General features: G+C 33.5%; 1 protein-coding gene across 3 annotated transcripts in view; it reads left to right on the forward strand.

Moving 5' to 3' along the window:
• Positions 1-20984, forward strand: part of LOC135832556 (uncharacterized) — a 109374-nt gene extending 88390 nt beyond the window's left edge. For all 3 annotated transcript variants that reach the window (XM_065345926.1, XM_065346007.1, XM_065346089.1), the window contains 8 exons: positions 7233-7395; positions 7632-7803; positions 7908-8013; positions 12892-13093; positions 13449-13598; positions 17874-18047; positions 18138-18239; positions 18370-20984. In XM_065345926.1, the coding sequence (XP_065201998.1) occupies positions 7233-7395; positions 7632-7803; positions 7908-8013; positions 12892-13093; positions 13449-13598; positions 17874-18047; positions 18138-18239; positions 18370-20786 (3486 nt within the window). In that variant the 3' untranslated portion in view covers positions 20787-20984. The remainder of the gene's footprint in view (positions 1-7232; positions 7396-7631; positions 7804-7907; positions 8014-12891; positions 13094-13448; positions 13599-17873; positions 18048-18137; positions 18240-18369) is intronic.
• Positions 20985-21851: the final 867 nt, after the last annotated feature.

Consider the following 21851-nt stretch of genomic DNA (forward strand, 5'->3'; position numbering starts at 1 on the left):
TTGCACATTACGCGTCAATATTTGAGGATTTATGAGTACGTAATTCAAATGATTCTTACATTCGTTATCTGTGCATGTTTCTGTTTCAAACCATTCATTTATTGCGTTCAAGTTGTTTTGTAATTTGTCCATTGCAACATGTGGATCAAAATCTTGTGTAGTAATTCGGACCGGTCTCTCACGTAGAGGGTGCTAACTGCTTGTGTGCCCATTGTGCTAGCTTCTTCAGACGGGGCTTCTCTTATCAATCGTATTTTACCAAAATGCTGGTTTTGCATAATTTTGAAATGATTTTAATTCCCAAATTTCGCTCAGCAATTCTGAATGATTTTCATGCTTTTCAAGTATTTTTATGCTAAAAATGCCCAAGTCCTTAAAAGTAGGTATACAATATCACCAAATGGATAATATACTCTTTCTATTAAAGCGCTACAACAATGACTCACAGCTGGTTAAAATTTCCCCTAAAAAAATCGTTCTCGAGGAGGAAAATAGCACGCGATAAGGCCAGTTGCGTGTTTTACAAATGTTACGTACATTTTATTGAAAAAAAAACTGTCCGCGGTATTCAACAGTTCGTTTTATCAATAATAAGTAACTGTTTATGGTGTACCTATTTCACATTTGAATATGCGATGCAATATATTTGTAGCACCGAATTCCTATCGTATTGTCTCACCACACCTACTCTTTCCCCTTCTGCACCCAAATCCAGCTCCTCACTAAAGCTTAAAATAAATGTACACGTCTTTGAGTAAGTCTAGATTTTTGTACAATGTACATTAAAAGTTGATCCGGGCTGAAAAAAACCTAAAAGTTCTTCAAAATTCTGTAGATATTATATGGAAAGTTTAAGACATCTTCAAATTTTCACCGTGCTTCTAAATATTATTTTAATCTTTTCGAATCCGTTCGATAAAATATTAATAAACGTTTCAATTTTCAAGTATATAAACGACGTATACTATCAACAAGATCCCGTAGTCGTAATACTTACAATATTCGTATTACTTATTTCAACTAAGTAATCGTCATTAGTAAAATTCAACATCTCCACTCAAGCAAATTGAAATTTTAAAAGTGCTCAGTTATTAACCCAAATCCGACCACGTCCACGTACACGTAGTAAATTTTCCGCCACTATGAGCGATTTCGCCTCAAGATAGCCGGAGCCACCAAGTGCAAAGTGAAGCCTGCGAAACGTCAGATAAATTTCGCAAACGTACCGATGGATTTGAGATTTCAGCATTTTCCTCACGTACTTGTTCTCTTACTTTTTTCTAATCCGTAAACAAAAGAGTCACGCGTCAAAGTGATTCCATAAAGATTTTTTTTCCACATTCGCCTGCTTGGTTGGGTTTTCCGATTCAGATGTCGTAACATGACGACACCGAAGGCATCATACATACTGTAGGGTAGGTAAATTACCAATAAACCAATTTTATCACCAGTCTGCTTGACATTTTAAAAGTCGTAATGCCCGCTTTATCGGCATGGTCCGTTTAACGCTACAAAATCCTGGTAAATTTTTTCCTCATTGATGTAGTATGTATGGGATTGGTACTTTTTGAGCTTATATGGTTGACGGATTCGTCTCAAAGTAATTTATTAATTTGAGCAGGCGTCCGGCATATTCGAGCAAAAAGGAAAACTCCACGCAAATCGTGTGGTCAAAAATTTACTCGGCGTGAATACGAATAATACCGCAAGCACGTTCAAAAGAGCGATTTCCAATAAACGTTAGAGTAATTTCAATATTATATTAATATCGAATATTTCGCCGGAATTATTACCGCTTGACTAGGTCAACCTATCATTTCATCCCCCCCCCCCCCCACCTCTTGTATCCGTTTTGCTTTTGCTTTTGATTCATTAACATCGAAGAAAAGCGCCAACGCCTATTAGTTCATCAATAGGTAATTTTGAACGGACTTCTGCTATATTAATACCAATCCCGATGTAAAAACGTTTTTAAATGTCACTTTGGTGAGCTTTCTTTGTAAAAATAAGCGACCTCTAAAGTTGTTTATTTACCGTTGTCGATACCAGATGCAAGAGTTGTCCTCACTGTAGTGGAATGGTCCAAAATGGTTGGTGAAGTATATGGATGAAAAGGAATGGCCCAAGATGGAAAATTTTCCAAAATTCGTCAAACCTGATTTTGAACCATTACTCTGGTCTTAAAGTCACCTTTTGGCATTGATTGTAATTTTTTTGAATCACTTGATAATTTAAATTTATTAGATGCTACTCTAAGTTACATCAAAAACTTCAATTATACCTACCAATATTACTCAACAAACGTCTCAAGTCCTTTTCGATTAGATTCGATATGTGCAAGCAAAAAATTATCCTGATGAAGATTTGAATGTAGTGTTTTTCTCCTTTTTCGCACATTTTATAATCAATTAATGTCACCTTTTACAACACGAACACTTTTATTATTCACGAAAAATTAAAATTACAAATACATTAAAATGAGACGCGTTTCGGTCGTCGTAGCGACCATTATCAATCACGAATGAGATGAAAACTGCGAGATACATTGTAGAAGATGTGTAGATGCGTTGAAATTCAAAATAAAAAACCAAAACATTTATAAGTATGTATCGGAATCAATGTTTTACAGTGCTCGATTATTAATCAATGTCCCATCTTGATGATGGTCAAAAATATATCGAATACTGCTTCCTGAAAAATAATATTTTACTCATTTGGTCATCAAAAAAGTTCATTAAGAAAATTACCACGCCGCGTTGGTGTTCAGCATACCTTGAACGAAATTCAAATCAATATTGGATACCAAATGGTAGAAGATGTTAATTGTAACTTTTATGATGGTGGTCATTTTAAATACCCTCTGATGCTGCCGTTACCAAAATGTCAAGTCACCAAAAGTTCACCATTTTCCGGTTCTGGTATTGATACTTTTGGTCACTTATAATAGTATGTTTATGATGGAAATATTCAAAAAAAGGTATTCATTTGCATTTTCACCTGTATGGTTACTTGCGAGATTAGAATAATTATTACACGATACGACAAAGTTGGAATTTTGACTCGCTTTCAGAAGTTTTATTGCTATTTGTACTTTACCTAATCTGATTGTTGGTGATAACTTGCCTCAATTCAAATTGACAAAAAAAAAATATTACTTGAGTAGCAAAATATTATTTCAGATGAAAACATATTACCTAATTTTTGTAAAACTAAGAATATGAAATGGAAACTATTGCCAGATTACACTCCCTGGCAGGGTGGTTTTTATGAGAGATTAATTTCTCAAGTTCAATCATGTCTTAAAAAAACTATTTTTCAAAATAAATTATCAATAAATCAATTACGAATAATGTTATATGGAACTGCGCCAGTTTTAAACTCTCATCCAATTGTATACATGTAGGTATGTTGGAGAAGGTGATCGCGATATTGAATTTAAAATTTAATTATATTGGTTGATTTATGGGAAAAGTCTTAAGGCTATTTTAGAAGAATTCTGAAAAAAGAAACGCCGTTGATACAATTTCAAAAGTTGGTTTGACTTGATCAGATCAAATCTAATCTGGCCAGTCTCCAACATTCCTCTGATTCAATTTGATCTGATCAGATCGAAGTATGGTAGGATTGGATCTGTTCAGATCTTCTGACGTGATCGAGATCTGTATGGATCTGAAAAAATAGGGGATTTGATGAAATCTGATCAGACCTGTTCGATCAAATTACTATCTGACCACGCCCGGACATCCTCCAAATGGTATTTTATGTGATTAGATCTGAACAAAATCATTTTTCGCTGGTTTGATTGAATTTTTCCAATTGTCCACGCATTTTTAGGACGGGTTTTCTGTTGAAAACTTTCCAAAGTATCCCAAACGGTACAAAATTTTTTGATCCCGACAAACCCAAAAATAAAAAGATCCCAAAATACACCACTGGCCAGGGCTGTCGAGACCCAATGTGGAGGACCCGGGGCAAATATAATTTGGTACCATTTCTAGGAAGGAATTAGGTTCGTTTTTTTTACCCGGATTTTCGAAAATTTGGTTTTTGGACGTTTTTTAAATCCATTTTTTAAACATTTTCCACCCAAACTTTTAAAACTTTAAAAGTCTTCTCTCTTTAAGTAAACTCAGTAAATCCAAAATCCATTTTCAAAAGCTGCTACCCTAGCAGATTCTAGTGGATTTTAAATCTGCCAAAATCCAGATTCTCGAAAATCTGCCAAAATCCGGGTAAAAAAAACAAATGTTTTTGAAAGGGAGGGAAAGGAGGGGGTTCGATTAAAAATTTGTCGACTGATATAGGGGGAAAATACAAATTTTGCCAATTGATTTTCATAAATAGAGCTATTTCAGGTCAAATTCTGAGATTTTACTTCGTTGAAATTGTGATTTTTCGAAGAGTAAAATCTCATAATCTGACCCAAAATATGAGAGTTACAGGAAAAATCAAATTAAAAATTATCGAGCACTTGCTAGTGCGTTTGAAATGTAAATTGTTCAATTTATTTGAAAAAAATGCGTAAATGCCTTTTTCAGGGGTACCCAAAGTGGGGGCTCTAAAAAAAAGGGTAAAAAATTACGAATTTATAGGGAGCATAATTAGACTTTTTCATCTAGTTCATTGAATGTATACCTCAAAACGTTACGTTTGGTGCAAATTGCATATTTCTAGTTTTTCAGGGTTTCTCAAAATATGTATCAAGGTTACGAACAATTGGAAAATTGGTTTTTTGAGTACCAGAGCTCAAAATTTGGTAGGATGGAAGTCTTTCAGATACTAATAAACTGTAAAAAGCTTTTTAGCGGGAATTAAAGGGGTATGTTCAAAATGGTGAATCCAAAATTTTCCAAAAATCAACCCCCCCCCCTCATTTCTGCCCCCGAGGGACGAAAATAGGAAAATCACCTTGCATAACGTTTATCGAGTTCAAATGTATATTTTATTTTACGCTATTTAAAAAAAGTTTTTGAAAATAATACTCAGTGGTTCCTAAAAATTTTTTTCCGCAACTTTGGGAACCTCTGAAGCCCAAAAATGGTCATTTTTGGTTAAATAACTACGGATTCGCACTTGGGACATTTATTATAGCAAGAGGGATCGAGTCGATAACTGTCTGGGCCCAAAAAATGGCCTTATCGAGACTCCTCCTTTGAAAGATATTTTTTTTAGGATGTTAATTTGTATCCATTTTTTAAATCAATCATAGAAAATATTCTGACAAGGGAACCTCTCGAGGTGTTCGCCTTCGATTTGAAAGTCATCGTTATTTTTGAAAAAATCAGGGTCGCCCATAAGCAAAATTTCAGCTGCTCGAATTGATTTTTCAATTCTTGGCGAATTTTTGAAAATTCAAAATTGACTTTTTTTTGCAATTTAGTTTTATCAATATCAACTTATCCGAATCGAATTTCATCATTTCTGCCTATCTCTAAAACCTTCAATTATTGAAACAAAATTTCAATTTTTTTTCAATTTGAGCCTTTTTTCATTTATTTTTTTTCACTAAAAACCCTTTTTAAACGTAAATTTATTTATGTCATAATTTGGAAAATGTGCACAAATAACAAAAATAGACTAAATATGTCATTGTCAAAATACATATGCCCTTAAAAAGTCCAAAATATGTCATTTTATGCATTTTAACTAAAAATTTGCAAAATAAAATTGAGCTCATTTGACTCAAAAACTTACGAATCGCAAACAATAAATTTGATACAATAATTTCAAGAGAAAAAAAATACATTCAAACACAAAAATTTCCACTCCAAGTATTTATATCCAAACTCTTGAATCCAAATTTCACCATTCCGAGCCAGTCTATACCCCTTCCACCGCAATTTTCGATTTCTCCAAAATTTCCAAAATTAATTTTCCAGAAGGCACAAAAATGAACGAGCTTAAGTCACAATTCGATTTTTTTTTTTGCATTCTTATTTCATTTTCATGCCTTCTGAAGAAATCGCAACCGCGCTGGAGGCTCCAAAATGGCCAGAAATGGTGGAATTTGGTTCAGGAAAGTTGATATTACCTTCCGAAGGGGATCTTGAAACAACCTAAGATTGCAAAGAATGGATTCGTTGAGTCGAGTGTAAAAAACAAACAATTTTTGAAAAAACTCTATTTATTTTTTCCTATATATTTTCGATGTAATACTTACCTATCACAGATGTTGAATGAATTGCATACTTACTCGTGGTTACTCGTAACGCCGCATTTACGGCGAACTGAGTATGCAATTTTATTAACACCGGTGTCGCTTCCCTTCCTCTCTCTCACTGCTCATCCCAAATGTCACATTTTCAACCATCGGTGCGATGACTCATCAACTCATTCTGGCATTAAACTGACCCCCCCTCCCATCGTAGTGCTACTTGCCATCCTATGACTATAATCTTTCGTCGCCTCATCTTTCATTTTTTCGCAAAAGCACACTTTTTTGCCGATTTAAATTTTAAACTCGAAACGAGAACGAAGAATTTTTTTAAAATAGAGATTTATTGTACCCTCGCGGACTGTCGTTTGTGCCAGTTCCACATCCGCACGTAGTAGCAGCTCTGAAAATCCGCATTTACAGAAAATTTGAATAAAGAAATATTTAGTTGGAAACTTCGCCGAGGGAAAGGGGTAGCTTCGTTTACGAATTGTTATATATAAGTTTGTGGGAGCAACCCCGGTGGAATTTGCGTCATCGAGCCGAGGTATATATGGAAAAACTCGTCTAAAAGATTATGTACCTTAAGCTACGAAGCTGTACGTGCTTTTTACAAGGTATATAATACAACTAATGGAACATGTCAATTCCGCAATTTAACTAAAGATTAAAATTTAATTTTTTTTCTCTACTTTAAGCTTAAAAATTTATTACTCGTGTTGTACTCTCTTCACAGACTCGAGTACCTGCGTACTTTTTGAGAACTGCTTCGTGCTTATGGAAATTTTTTCTCGTAAAACAAGAATATTAATTGTGTATTTTAATTGTTTAGCCGTTTTCTACGGCCATAAAAAAAAAAGTACAACAAAAAGACAACTCTGACCGTGAACTATGCTACGATATTATACGAGAGATAGAGAACTATACAAAGAACGGAGATGAGAAAAATGCCAAGAATTATAATTTAACGCTATAGATTATCACTAACGTAGTATAGCCTTGAAACAAACAACGAGAAACTTACGGTGTGGAAATTAATTTCGAATTTTTTTCGCCTTTTGTTTTGTTTTTTCTTCAGGTTATGATATATTTGATCGAAGGTGTTTTACCGGAGAGCTATTTTGCCAACAGTTTACGCGGATTGTCTATCGATATGGCAGTGTTTAGAGATTTGCTGAGGCTCAAGTTACCAGAATTGTCGAAACATTTGGAGCAATTGCAGACTGGAAGTAATGATACAGGTTTGTGTAGAGTTTTTGTTATTTAATTATCATTATACGATGTATTATTTTTTATCTGAAATGAAAATCCCTTCGCGATACTTGACGCGATGTTTGCAGAAGAAGAAATGATTGCGATGAAAATTGAAATACCAGCAATTTAAAATAACGACTCGCTAATGTACCAAATTTACCTTCTGTCTGTTCGTTATCGTTTTAATAATTAATCTTACGTTTTCTGTTGTATGTATTTGCAGGCAACACGTACGAGCCACCTTTGACCAACGTGTTCACAATGCAGTGGTTTTTAACATTATTTTGTAACTGCCTACCTCATTCGACCGTGCTGAGGGTATGGGATCTGGTGTTTTTAGAAGGAAATCAAGTCTTGCTTAAAACCGCTCTGGCTATTTGGGATACATTATCAGAGTAATTATATCGAATTTCTTTCCTCGTATTTTTTTTTTTTTTTTAATTTGTCGACGTGTAAGTAAGTTTTTCCTTACAAGCGGATGTGTTCTTTTTTTTTTCAGTCGAATCATGCCGGTGAAAAGCGCCGATGAATTTTACACCGTTATGGGCGTATTAACCAGGGAAATGTTGGAATTTGGTTTGATGGATGCGAATTCACTTATCAAGGTAAAGTTTTCAATTATTTTTTAATTAAAATCTATACATACCTACGTAGAGATGGTGATTTTTACGATAATTTTTTTATAGATTCTAATTAGTCCCGTTTTACCGGAAAAAATGTGTCGTGAGATTATTAACCGGTTGCGATGGTCGTGATTTTAGAAAGGGTGCTGGGTTTGGGATTTTTTGATTAAATTTTTTAAATATGAGATGTTAAATGTTACCTTTAGCTGCGATATTTTTATATAATAAACGGAAATTTTCTCAAGTTTCGTTTATTGCGTCGACAGTGATGTATTTATAGAGGCTATTTCGATTTTCTTGGCTTTTAATTTATGGAACGTTGAATTTTTGGTAATTCTGTTGCTGATTTTTTTTTTTGAGATAATCCGTTCAGAAAAAATCGTTATATTCATTTTCAATGAGTTTTTTTTTTTTTTTTTTAGAATGGATTTTTGAGACACTCAATAATTTATTTTTCACCTGTTTTGTTTGGTTTTGTCCTGTTGCGGCAATCTGAATAGGCAGTTCTTCTTTTTATGAATTTTTGGTTCAAAAGTTTTCAAATTAAATACATATTTGATTGGTTGAAAAAAAAGACAGAATGAAATGCAATTTTGGCTGCCAACTTGATTTTCAAATGTCCTGTAGTTTAATTTTTCGAAGAAAATTAAAATTTTACCATGGTTTGCTTTTGGAATAATTGAAAAAATTTGAAAAATAACGACATTAGGGAAGGTTTTAGCAGATAGGGTAAGAATTTTAAGCACTTTATAAAATTTAATAAGAATAGAGAAATAAAATCTAAAGTGAGTACGATGTAAGTAACTGTGTATTTTGAAGCAGAAAGTCAAGTTGAAAAAAAAAACAAAAAATAAAAAAATACATCGAAAAAAATTTTAAAAATATAAAATGAGTTTTGAAAATCGTTTTACCATCTTGACAAGAATTCATAAATTGTGGGAAAAAGTTGATTAAGTTTTTATGAAAATATCGAAGAAATGGTGCATTTTCAGAAATATATTTTGTATTTTTCCTAAAAAGTCACAATAATGAAAAATAAATCATGTAGTACGAGTAGATAAAATTATAAAGGTGAACAAATTAGAAAGCTCTTCTAAAGCTCCTTACAAATGTGTGGATTTTTCAAGTGATCTACTCATGGTGGGTGAAAAGGGCAGTGGCCCTCCATGCAGATGAGAAATAATGAGTATTTTTTGGTTTTTGAACAAATTTATTTTAAAAAATGCAATTTTTCGAAAATTTCGTCTTTTTTATGATCAAATAAAATCTTGTTTTTCTCATCCCTGGAGCAAATCCTGATTATATGTCGTTAAATTTTCTTGATTTCCAAAACTTTAGCACCTAATTGAAAACATAAGGAAATTCAGCCCTTAAAAAATTCGATTCATCTGTTTTGGTGATCTCCTTGACTTCTTCAGTCGATTTAAACAGAACATCTTTGATAAATGTACTTTTCGAGATCTGAATAATTCAAAAATCTGATGGAAAGAGGTGAACAATCAAAATTGAAGGATAAAAAATGGTATGGTTTAATTCTCTACGTTGAAATACGTAATAAAACCTTTGTAAAAAACGAATTTTCCATTTTTTTCAGAAATAAGTAATTAGTGGAGAAAAACCTTAAACGTTTGATTTTGATTTTTAGGTGCTAAATTTCATTTTGGGATATTTTTACGATCTCCAATCTCGCTACTGAAGGCTCCTGAACGTCATAAAATGACCTCCAATCGATTCACGAGACTGAAAATGAAGCATTAAACCAAATCTAAACTTTCTACCCCAATTTGTGAAAAATTTCAAATTTTAATGGAAAATGGGACAAAATTGGATTTTGAAAAATTCTCCAGAAATCGAAAAATGGAAATTCAATACCTCAAATTTTCAATTTTTTTCTATTCGGTCTCCAAAATACATATTATGTTTACCGATTGAGCTATTTTTTTTTTTTTTTTTTTTCAAACACTATGATATCCATTTTTTCTTATCACCTCCTCCTGAGAATTTGTCCCAGTATTTAAAACACGTCTACCATCATTCCTACAGGTCTTACGAGAGAAAAAAATCAAATAAAAGTGGTTTAAGACCTCCTCTGCAATTTCTTTTCTCATAAATATCTCATTTATGGAGCAATCCTCTGTCCTAAAATGGATCTGAATCGCATTTTCTCATATTAGAATAAAATTCTCAACAATGATGCTAATTTTGTTTCCATTAAAATTATTCAAATGAAAATTTTTTTATCTCGGGACGTTTAAAAACCATTTTCCCACCGCTTTCCCTCTCCGATTCACATACATCACCTCGATGTCTTCCAGTTGCAAAAATTGAGGATAAGTCGTTAGACGTGTTCATCAGTTCATCGAAATGATACTAATAATGCGACAAAAATTTCTTTTAACCAGAAAAAATGTTTTCCATCAGTTATGGGGACGGTGAGGAAAGAGGAGGGGACGTAAAACAAATTAAAGAAGGTAAAAAATTGATTTTGCAAATTCAGCTGAAATCCTGTTCAACTTGAGGGCGTTTAAAAAATCCGTTTAGGTACCTATGTTCATCAATTTTTTTCTCGCACTGTACGAGGTACTCTAGAAGAATAATCTCAAAAATATTTGGTAGATTAAAATTAAAATTTTAAAAATGAAGCGTGTCTCTACTCAAACGCTGGTATTTAGTTTCAAATTATTTTTTGAACGAATTATAACTAGTGGAAATATTGAGCATACGGTATGGAGAGGATTGGCGATGTTTTTGGAGCCTTTGAAAACACGTTTTACAGAGGTCCACAAGGCGGCTGCTTAAGTGATTTTTTTTTCAGGGGATGATTTCTTGCAGAAATTCTGCACTAATGATATTTTTTCTGTAAATATTACCCCTTCCTCCCTCATTCATTAAACAATCTGAACAAGTTGAGAAAAAAATACCGTATTATTAAAATTTAAATAAACAATATCTTGAAAAAAAGGGAAATGCTTGAGTCAAAGAAGTCCCATTTTCCAACATTTCTTGTCACAAAAAATTGTGTAGATTCTGAAATAATATTAAAATAAATAATGCGTAATATCATATTAAATTTTTAGTCCAAAAAAAAATTGTGGCACGAAAAATTTTTTAACTTCTGTTCTTCTGTCTATTATAAAATCCCAACTGCTGTTTTTGAAAAAAAAACAAAATGAATGATTTTTTTGAAAAACATTGCTCTACATCAGTTTTAGAATTACATGGTTTGAACCCCCCCCCCCCCGTTACCAGACCCCGAAGTAACATGAAAAAATTCTGCATCTATGGGAGTGGATTTATGTACCTATGTTCACCTCTTTTCCTTCCACTCTTCATTAAAACATTCAAATTTTGAATTTTGGAATATAATTTTTTTTTTAAATTACTGCATCAAAAAAAAGTTGAAAATGAACTTCTAGAATGGATTTTTTGTACTAAAGATGTCGCGAGATTCGCGAGAACCTGAACCTCAGGAGCCCATGGAGAAAATCATCATCACTTTTTGACCTACTCATCCCGAGCAGATGATAAGTAACAATTTTTTTGAAAATTATCTTCATTGGTCTCTTTGAGGAGATGATACGTGAATTTTTGGTGTTATTGGAGGGGATGAACATCAATTAGGACTATTTTAAAGTCGATCTGGAGCCTCCAGTAAAAGTTAATTTTTCTCCAGTACACTGAAATCGTTTTAGAAAACGTCGTAATCAATTTGGTTCTTATAATGAAAATTCTAAATCAGCTCGCAAATTAGTCCTAGTTGATTCTCGGTAAAAGGAGGGAAGCGTGGGGGGGGGGGGTCAACTTCATACGTAGACAGACGAATCTTCGAGTAATTTGCTGCAAAAGTAAGCGATTTTGGAATATTAAAAATATCTCTCATGAAATCGCTGTCAAAAGCTCACATTCGAACAAATATATTTTTCATTCGATAAAACCCCTCTAATTTCATTTTAAAAGTTCAACTTTGAACTTTCTGATCAATTTTTGGTAATTTCTGGATGCATTTCTGAGCAACTTAGTCTGATTGGTTTCCAAGTACAGTCAATTGTGAGGTGCACAACTCCAACGTCGAATTTCAACGAAACCCATGAAAGTGAGGAAAATTACCCCTCCTTTCCTGACTGATGATGTTGAATAAAATTAAAGACTTTGACGCCAAAATTTGAGCCAATTGAGCCGCAATGACCTACCCTCCCCCTTCAGACCACTTTCTGCAAATTTCAAGGTCACATTTTGAAGAAATTTAGTAACAATACGTAAATCTTCTCAAGCTGAAAAATAGGTGAAACCTTCACCAAATAATTCTACGTCTGGACACAAACTCGTCCATCTCCTCCTCCTCATTCGACTTTTCGGAAAAAAGGCCAAATCGATCACTTTTAACACCTACCCACACCTACAAAGGTATCAAGATTCACAAACTTGTACCAGAAATAATCTCTTCTCTTCCACTAAATTGAAAAAAATGCCTTTTTTTATTCAACTTGCTGGGTAAATAAAAAATATTTGTTTTCTGTGTGTAAACAATAAACATTTACGGCTGAAAAATTGGCCACTATGACGTCATCGAAAGTAGAAAAACAATCACCACCCGCGCACCCTCGTTTAATTTCGATTAACAAGGTGGTAATTTCGTATCTCGTAAAGGCTGACCATATGACCATTGAGCCGATAAATAATCTAATTCGACGACAAATACGTTTAGTCGAAAGAATCGCCACAAACGTGTAGTTTTAAATTGTAGTAAACGAATTAATTCGCGTTTAATACGAACCCTCGTCAAGATATTTGAAGGGTAGTAGGTAAATACATATATATAAAGCGAGGTATTAATTTTTAAACCTTTGATATTTATTTCAGACTATAACGAGCATTGAACTATCCGAATTGACCGAGTTGAGAGAACGGTATATTTACAATATAACACCGTGGACGCAGGTGGCACGCAAAGGTCTACGATTATTTTACAGCGATGACGAAATGGACGACAGTGACGAGGAGCAAAACGATGATAAAGTTTCGGAAGGAGCTTACGGCTTTCTAAAAGCAGCCACTAAACATGGTAGGCGAAAATTTCTCGAGTATTAGCATACGACGAGTAAATGTTTGTGTTTCGATCGTTCGATTCGATGTGGTTATATCTCGTTAGATAGCAATTTTATTTCTATTACGTAAGGATATGCATTGTGCACTTTGTACAGACAGGTATCGTAAACGATTCGTAATGGATTTTTTTTCCTGCTCCGTGTGGTATTCTTTTTCAAACGATTCTTCGTTCAAAAGCTGCTTTGTTATCGTATATAAAATAACATTTTCAATAGATGATGCATCGACGACGACGATCGAACGTTATCGAAATTATTTTCTTCTTTTGGCAAGATCGTTAAATTCATCTTGGTTGTTTTTTGTTTATACAGGTTCGCAGTCTATTCGTAGTATTTCACCTTCGTCAATTTTGAGCCCATTTGCCAGCGAAAAGGAGAAAATTGCTTTAGACATTTCGGCGCTCAAGAAACAATATAGCAAAATAAAAGAACGACAAAGACAAGCTCAAATCATTTTCACCGGTACGAGTTGCTTCTTAGGTGTATTAAAATGGCTTCTTCTTCTTCGCATTTATTCTACCTGCAGCTTAAAATTTCTCTTATCACACAATTAGAAAATTTTCTTAAACGTATAATGAATAAGATACCTACGAGGAGCGTTCAATAAGAGTAAAAAAAGGCTTAAGCTTAATTTCATACTCTTTGTTGTTCGTCGTTGTATTTTTTGTAGGTACCGAATCGATAAGATATTAGGGTTATTTTTCATTTAAAATGACGATGACAAAGTTAAACAAAGGGAAGCTTTATAGACTGCACAAATGTCACTTTGAGGTTTTAAAAAGAAAACTTAGGCGTAAATTTTAATTTCATTTTGACTAAATCCTCGAAACGAAATTTTCAAAAGAATAAGGGTTTCTTCGATGCAACGTGACTGTGGGAAAATTTTTGCTTTATTGTAAGTAAATAAAGATGTTCGAAGTGGAATTTTTTCCCTTCCCTCGGTCGTGACAAAAATTTTCGTATAAGAAGATTTACCGTGTGGAAGAACTTTTAGATTATTTTGTAGAATTTTCAACGGTTGGAGAAATTTAAAAGCGACGATTTTTTTTCATTGTTACTTTTTATGAAAAAATGACACGAATTGATAAATTTAATGTAGCTTCAGTTTGGTAATACTTGTGTGTATATTCGAAGAAATGACTATAATAATAATATTTACGGTGGGAATTTTCAAAAGCTTAAGACGTGATGCGACTTCGAGAGAAAAATTTCGAAAATTGAAATAAGTAGTTGGATATTTTTATATTTTTTTTTCTCTATTTTTTTTTTTTTTTTGTATTTTGAGATGAAAAATATTGGTAAAGACTTGAATAAAATACCTGTTTCTGGCGAAAATCGAAGAAAATAAATTCGAGTACCATCTTTCGAAATCACTTTCATTGATGAACATTTTAAAATACTTCAAAAAATAATATTTTTAAAAACTCGGTTCGAATTATCGAAATTCAAAAGCGTCTTATTGACCTTACTTTTTTTTCATAAAATCGTGTATTCGGAATAACTGTTTACTTTTTTTGATTTTTTTTTCGTAATTAGGTACATCTCTGATTTTCTGCATTTTTATTGGATATAACGTTTCTTTCAAAACCCTAACCAATTATAGTGAATTTTTAGAAAATTATGCTGAAAAAAATACAATCGGGGAGTACTGATTTGCATGTTTAAATATTTATGAAATTTTAGAATAACTTTGTGAATAAGTTTCGTACGTAATAAATTATACAAAGCACCTCTTTAAATCCCTAGTTCCCCACAGCTCGATTTTAAAATAAGCTTAACTAGGTTTCACTGTGTTGTGGGCATTTTTTTCAAAATTGGAATCTGTACTTTATTAAGTATACCGATTTGAGTCCGAATGAAAAGTTCCAAAATAGTGGAAAAATTGGCGTAAGGATTTGACGTTTGCAGTTAAAAATTGTGAAGTGATATCTGAAAATGTTTCAAAAGTCATGGATTTCGAAGTCGAGAGTATAATTATTTTAGACTCTCTCTCTCTAATAAGTTTCAAATTAAAAAATGTTTTTTTTTTCGATTTTTGACGAATTTTTAGAAATTTGAATCTGTCCCCTTTCTCATGAAAAAAATCTAAATTTGATTAAATTAAGGTAAAAGGCTAAAATTCAGTTTATATCCTATTTTTGATATCCTGAAGAGTCGACTAGTGACGGTTTCAAACTTTTCTGAAGCCTCTAGCGGATTTTAAAGTTTTCCAGTTTTCCAAAAAAAAACGCCATGAATTGCCTAAACATGAAATTTAGCTTACATATAAACTCAGATCTACTTGTCTTCGTGACCTTTTCTATCAATTTAGGCATTTTTTAAAATTTTTAAATCCAAAATTACCTCTGGCGATTTTTTTTGAAAGAAAAAATTCTACGTTTGCGAACGTGCTTCAACCAAAAAAGCTGAAATTGATCGAAAATTTCTCGATTTGATTCGTAATTCGAAACATCTTTTCATACGATCAGCGACGAATCAAATAATTATGAATTCTGGTTTTTTTCTGTTCCTAGTTCTCTTCAATAGACGAGATTAAGTTTGATTTTGGTAATATTTCACACGAATTTTATGATACTCTGTCGATTTTAAAGCAATTGTTGCCAAATTCACTTCAGTTTTACTGAAATTTCATAAATTTTTGATAATTTTCATTCGTTATCATGCTCTATCTACAATTTATATGAAACTTCGTGTTTTTTTTTTTTTTTTTTTTTTCATTACCAAATTTGAATTTAATTCCATTTAGATGATATTTGATCGATTTTGTTGATAATGTTTTACAATGTATGCAATTCTCACCCGTAATTTTGCTCAAATTCTGTAATATTTTATGAATTTCTGGTACCTAATTTTCAATACTTTTTGTATAATTTCATCAATTTTTTGGTAATATTTTTTAAATTTTGATTTCAATTTTAAAGTTGTTCCTTTTTAGTTGAATTTCATTCACCATAATACACTTCAACAAATTTTTGTAATTTTCTTCAATTTGTTCGATATTTGGGGATTTTTGTTATAATATTGAAATTTCAAAATATTTCATCAAATTTCACTCATTTCCAACCACTTTTCAAGGCATATTTTAACAAATTTTCAAGCAATTATCGTAAATTTGGTCCAATTTTGCTGATTTTTCATGAATTAAAATTTTATAATACTTACGTTCTGCAATTTTGACAAATTTTCGTGCAATTTTTGAAAATTTTCAAAGGTTTCATGTCTAAGATTAAACAATTTTTAATTATGTTTTAACAATTTTTTTAAAATTTTGCTCAATTTCACCGAAATTTCATCGTATTTTAATCGAATGATTTTCAGGCCAATTTCACAATTTTTTTGGTATCTTATGTAATTTTTACACAATCTTCGTTCCATGTTGATAATTGAAGAATTTTAGCGACACTTTCCTTAATTTTCGCCATCAATTTTCGAGTTACTAATTCAACTGTTTTTAAAGCATTTTCAACAAATTTTTCAGCAATTTTTGCAAAACTGCTCAAGTAGATCTATTCTATTTTTATTTATTTCTTACATTTTTCCCCCTTGAATTTCAATTTATGGAATTTGTGCATTTTTGATAAATTATTGTTCAATTTTGAGAATATTTGATCAATTTTTGGTAACTTTCATATTATGTAAGTGTGCAAAATTTCGCGCAAATTTTCTCAACATTTTTAAATATTCCATCAATTTTATGGTAGCTTTAAGTTATTTTTACAAGCATTTTACAAATTTTTATGATACTTACTTCAACTATGATAATTTATTTGTTACACTTCATTCTGCGCTATTTCTTTTGAGAGCCCTTCGTTCCGCAAGCTGCATATTTTGTGCTCTTGTATGGTGTCCCCAAAATTCGGAAAAATAATAAGTAGGTACCTAATCAAAAGAAGTCAAAATATCACATTTTCAAGAAAAAGAACCTTCCTCGGTATCCCAAAAAATATTGGTCACCAAAATTGGACAATTTAAATTCTGTTGGCTAAAAAAAAAATTTTAAAAACTTTTTCATTTCTGATCAAAATCCTTTCAAATAACCTCTCTTGATTAAAAATTTTCAAAAAATGTTCACGTAAGGAAGCTGTTATTTCAATTCTTCGTTATTTTATTTTCTTTTAATTTTCGAAGGCTCCATTCAAGGGAACTGTTTAAGGATCCGAGGGAATTTTTTTTTTTATAAAAGAGGTTGTTCAAAAAGATTCTGGCCAGAAACGAAAAATTTTCAAAGAATTTTTACAGACCACGATTATCTATTTATTTTCTTTTTTCGAATCTCAAGTACTCCATATTAAAGAGCCAACATTGTTTAATTATTTAGAAGAATACTGACACAGAAGCGAGAAATTTTCAAAAAAAAAATGTTTACAAACTTCAATTCTGCATTAAAATTGTTCTCAGCTTTGGGAACTCCTCATAAGATGACCAAAGTATCCTGGAAAGGGGATTATTGATTATTTATTAGAATTCTGTAGAAATGAAAAATTTTCAGATGAATATTTTTTTTCATGTTTCAAATTTTTATACTTAATTGAGAGGTGGGGGGGGGGTGGTACAATTTTTCGATACCTACTCATATAAAATATAGAACTACTAACTCATAAAATCAAACGACTTCAGGGTTTGAGAGCGAAAGAGAGCGAAATTTCAAAATAAGAGCCACTCTAACCTGCCTACTCATCTTACCTACCTATCCAAGTCTACCAATGTACTAATTCGTTTGTATAATTTTGTTTGCAGCTGCTTGTAACACTCACGGATTAATGGGTTCAATGGTGCCATCGACTCAGGGTCCGGCTATAAACCATTTACTTGTGAGTAAACCATCGAATGCTACAAAAAATCAGAAACCTCAAAAACAGCCTCCCATTTCACGAGCTGTTCAACGACTGAAAGAATCATCTTCCTCGATCGGTTCGTAACAAAGCTGATTCTTTTTCTAATCCAAATACCTACATTGAAATACGTAATAGGTCTAATATTCAATCTAATTATTATGTTTAGGCGACGAAACATCCAAGGATCGAGGCGAAACCGTGTATTGGGATAAACGTACGAAAAAGAAAAGACGCAGACGACGTGCTGAAGTCGTAAGCTCTAAAACAGGCGAGTAATTTTATTTTCAAAACAAGTTTTCGTTGGTACGAGTACCTAGTTAGATGTACCTAATGTAGGTACTTTTATCTGTTTTTGACACATTTGTTCACGTGCGCGTTTATTTCACGTGTATTTCCAGGTGATACGAAAGAAACGCCGGAAAATAACGTGGACTCGGATTCGTCGTCGTCGTCGAGCTCGTCGTATTCTTCAGCGTCGATGAAATCATCCACGTCTACCGAACTTTGCGACGATATGACTGAATTCGATTCGGATAACACAAGCTTAAGCGAATACGGCTCCAGCCCTGTATGCCGATTACAATCCCCTAGTCTTTCTTTTCACGACGAAGATAAACCATCGGCAGTCGATTCAACCGAACTGGCTATGTCGTCCGAAGTTGACCTAAACCCATCAGTCGAGGAAGTCTCAACCGGGTACAACGAAGGCGACAATATACTCAACGTTTTGCTCACCACTTCGATACTCGTCAGCGAGCAAATGAACCAGCAAGAATCGGTCGCCGATACGCTAGACGAGCAACCAATTATTAAAGACGAATATGGCCGTTACAACGATAGCGATGAGTCTATTATCGCCAACGTAAACAGCAACGAATTCAACGTAAAAATAGACGAACCTAAATGTGATACTCAAATCGAGCGTTATTTTCAACGTGATACTAATTACGAAAGCGATAACGTGATATCTGCTCAGCATCACGATACGAACGATGGAATATTCAATACTCACGTGTCCGAGTCGCTGGTCTCGAAAAACGAACAACTCGAGACTGCTCTAGAGCATATGAAAATAGACGCTTTGGAGATACTTTTCTCGACGAGTACTTTGGAGAGTATCAGAAACGAGAGTATACCTCAGTACGAGGAGAATTTCGCCAATTTCGATGTCCCTGTGATCGTAACCGAGACTGAAAAGAGCTTCGAAATGTCTCCTGTGGATAAATTCGATCGAGAGATTAGTCAATTAACGTCGTTCGTGCCGCATTTCGATGACCAGGCTGTTGAAAGTGGAGCCAAGTCGAGTATAGAATTCGATAATTTAATTAATCAGAATGAGAATATAATTCGCGAATCGAATAATACGCTCGAAGAGTTCCTAAGTCAGTCTTATCATCGTGATGATGTTTCGAATGATGTCAACGTTGATCGAGATGAGCCAAAAAGTAGTTATAACCATGCGATCGATGATCTTGATCTGGTTAAAGATCGATTCGCTGAAAATAATGATATATTTAGTGATAAAGAAGCTTTCAGTTTGTCCAACTTTCAAATTAACTCGACGTATTCGAACGAAAGCTCCAAGTATAACGATTTATTAGATTTTAGTAAAGATTTATCATCGTCTTCGCTGCCTGCAGTTTCTCAATCACCAGATGTGACTGAAACGTCGAGTAATTTGCTGGAAAATTTGAATGATTTGAACGGCGATCGTGAAGATAACAGTAAGATCGATTCGATCGATGTGATCTCATCCCTTGAGACTGGTTCTGACTTCAATTCGAAGCCACTTTCGTTCGATAATGTCTTCGATAATAATCATTCGAATTTTAACTCGTCTTTTTACCAATCTACTGAAACTGAAAGCTCATCACGTTTCAACGAACCTAACTCTGATCCTATCCTGAATTTGAATTACGAATCAACATCGACAATGTTACCAACCAAAGACGATTACAACTGCAGATCATACCTACCCGAATGTGAGCAACAATTCGCCGTTAATTCGTCCTCAACGAACGACTTATGCCCCGATTTACTCAGCCAACAGAATGATTCGAATAACTTAAACAATACGGAAACCGCATTACGAAACATATTACGTGAAAATACCGAAGTCTTGAAACGAGTCTACAAATACGCTTCCTCTCAAAGCTGTGATTTTGATTCTGCATCTTCGTCGTATCGTGAAACTACCAGTTCGGATGGCGAAAGAGACGGTGTTAGTTTACCCAGATCTCGTCTCAAAACCAAAGATATTAAATTCTTGTCTCTTGATTACCCTTCGAATCAGATACCGGAGTCGAAAAAACGCCCTAGAAGGAAACACAAATCGTTGGATAGCTTAAATACGAAAAAATCCAAATTAAAAATAGGTCTGGTGAGTAAAAATTGCAAATGGATATCGATCTCGATTGATAACTCTGATCTAGCCATGTTTAACATTCCGTCTGGCAACGAATCGAGTAATAAATCGGTCAAATGCACCAACGACGAGTATACGAATTCATCGAATAGTAAATACCTAGTCGGTAATGTACCGAGTACGTATGGTAATCGTATGGCGGATAAAAGTGATAAGAACTCGTCCGAGTACCTGCATTTGAATTTCGATATTATCGGCTCGACAACGAAAAAGAAAAAAGACCCTATACAGGAGTACGTGAACAAGAAGAACACCTTGTCGCAAAGTTTCAAATCGCCTAATGAATTAGCTCCGCTTAATTTCAACCCTTTCCCATCCAGATCTAATAATCGGCCGCCGAAAGAACTCGGAGTCAAATTAGGCTTGTATTCTTCCAATAAAACTAAATAAGACAATAATTTATGTATTTATTCATCTCCCTTTTCCTTTTTTTTCTCCTCTATTTTTCTCTTTTTTAAAAATCTTGTTCCCGCGTGTGTTTTTCGCGTGTTTCTTTTAATCTCATTTACCTACCTACCTTTTTTTTGTGTATATTTGTCCGCTATATTCTGTATTTTAATTTGTTTTATTAAAAAATATTTTTCGTGATTTGAATAATTTTTTTTTTTTTTGCATACAAGTCTTCTAACGTAAGCTTCGAAATAACACACCCCACCCCCCTCCCCCAATTAGAAAAAAATTGTAACTTTTGTATGATCTTTCATGGTTTGCTGAATTTTCAGATGTGTTGATTTAGAATTTCAAAGTGCTTTTCGATACGAGCCTCTCAAACCCCCTCCTCCCTCCTCTCCTCACTAAGATTCCAAATTTCAGAATACCCACCTGATGTTGGAAAGAAGATTATTGAAACCCCACTAAGCATTTTCAAGGTACGAATAATTCAATAGAATTATTAAGCATTTGTTCTTTTGTCAAAATAATTCGAGCGATTTACCTACCTTCAAATATTAGATAGGTACCTGTTTATTTAGTTAGGTATTTAAAAAGAATTTCGAATCTCGCTTCTCCTTTCCTCTTTTTCTCATTATCAAATTATAAAAAAATAAGTACATACTTACTTGAATTTAGATAAGACAGTAATAAATAATAATGATACAAGTTGCATTTTAGAGGTCTCAAAATGTTGGGCTAAATTCTATTGAAAAATTACCTCCATCCGATAGGTGATTTGACTGACAGAAAAATTTATAGTTTGTCATGGTCCCCCCTCTCCCCTCCCACTTCCACTGAAAATACACCATAAAGTGAAATTTCTGACGCTCGATTGACGCGTCTGTTCGGCCTCTTAAGGTCATTGGCCTGTCTGCCTTCCGACGTTCGACTGTCTATCTACGAGTATCCATCTTCTGCTTGTCTGTGTCTGTGCACTATGAGGTCATTGACCCATCTGTCCAGCTTCTCAAGGTCATCAACCTGTCTCTTTGCCCTCTTAAGGTTGTCTGTCTGTCTGTCTGG

This window comes from Planococcus citri, chromosome 1 (genome assembly GCF_950023065.1).
Source record: "Planococcus citri chromosome 1, ihPlaCitr1.1, whole genome shotgun sequence".
Lineage (NCBI taxonomy): Eukaryota > Metazoa > Arthropoda > Insecta > Hemiptera > Pseudococcidae > Planococcus > Planococcus citri.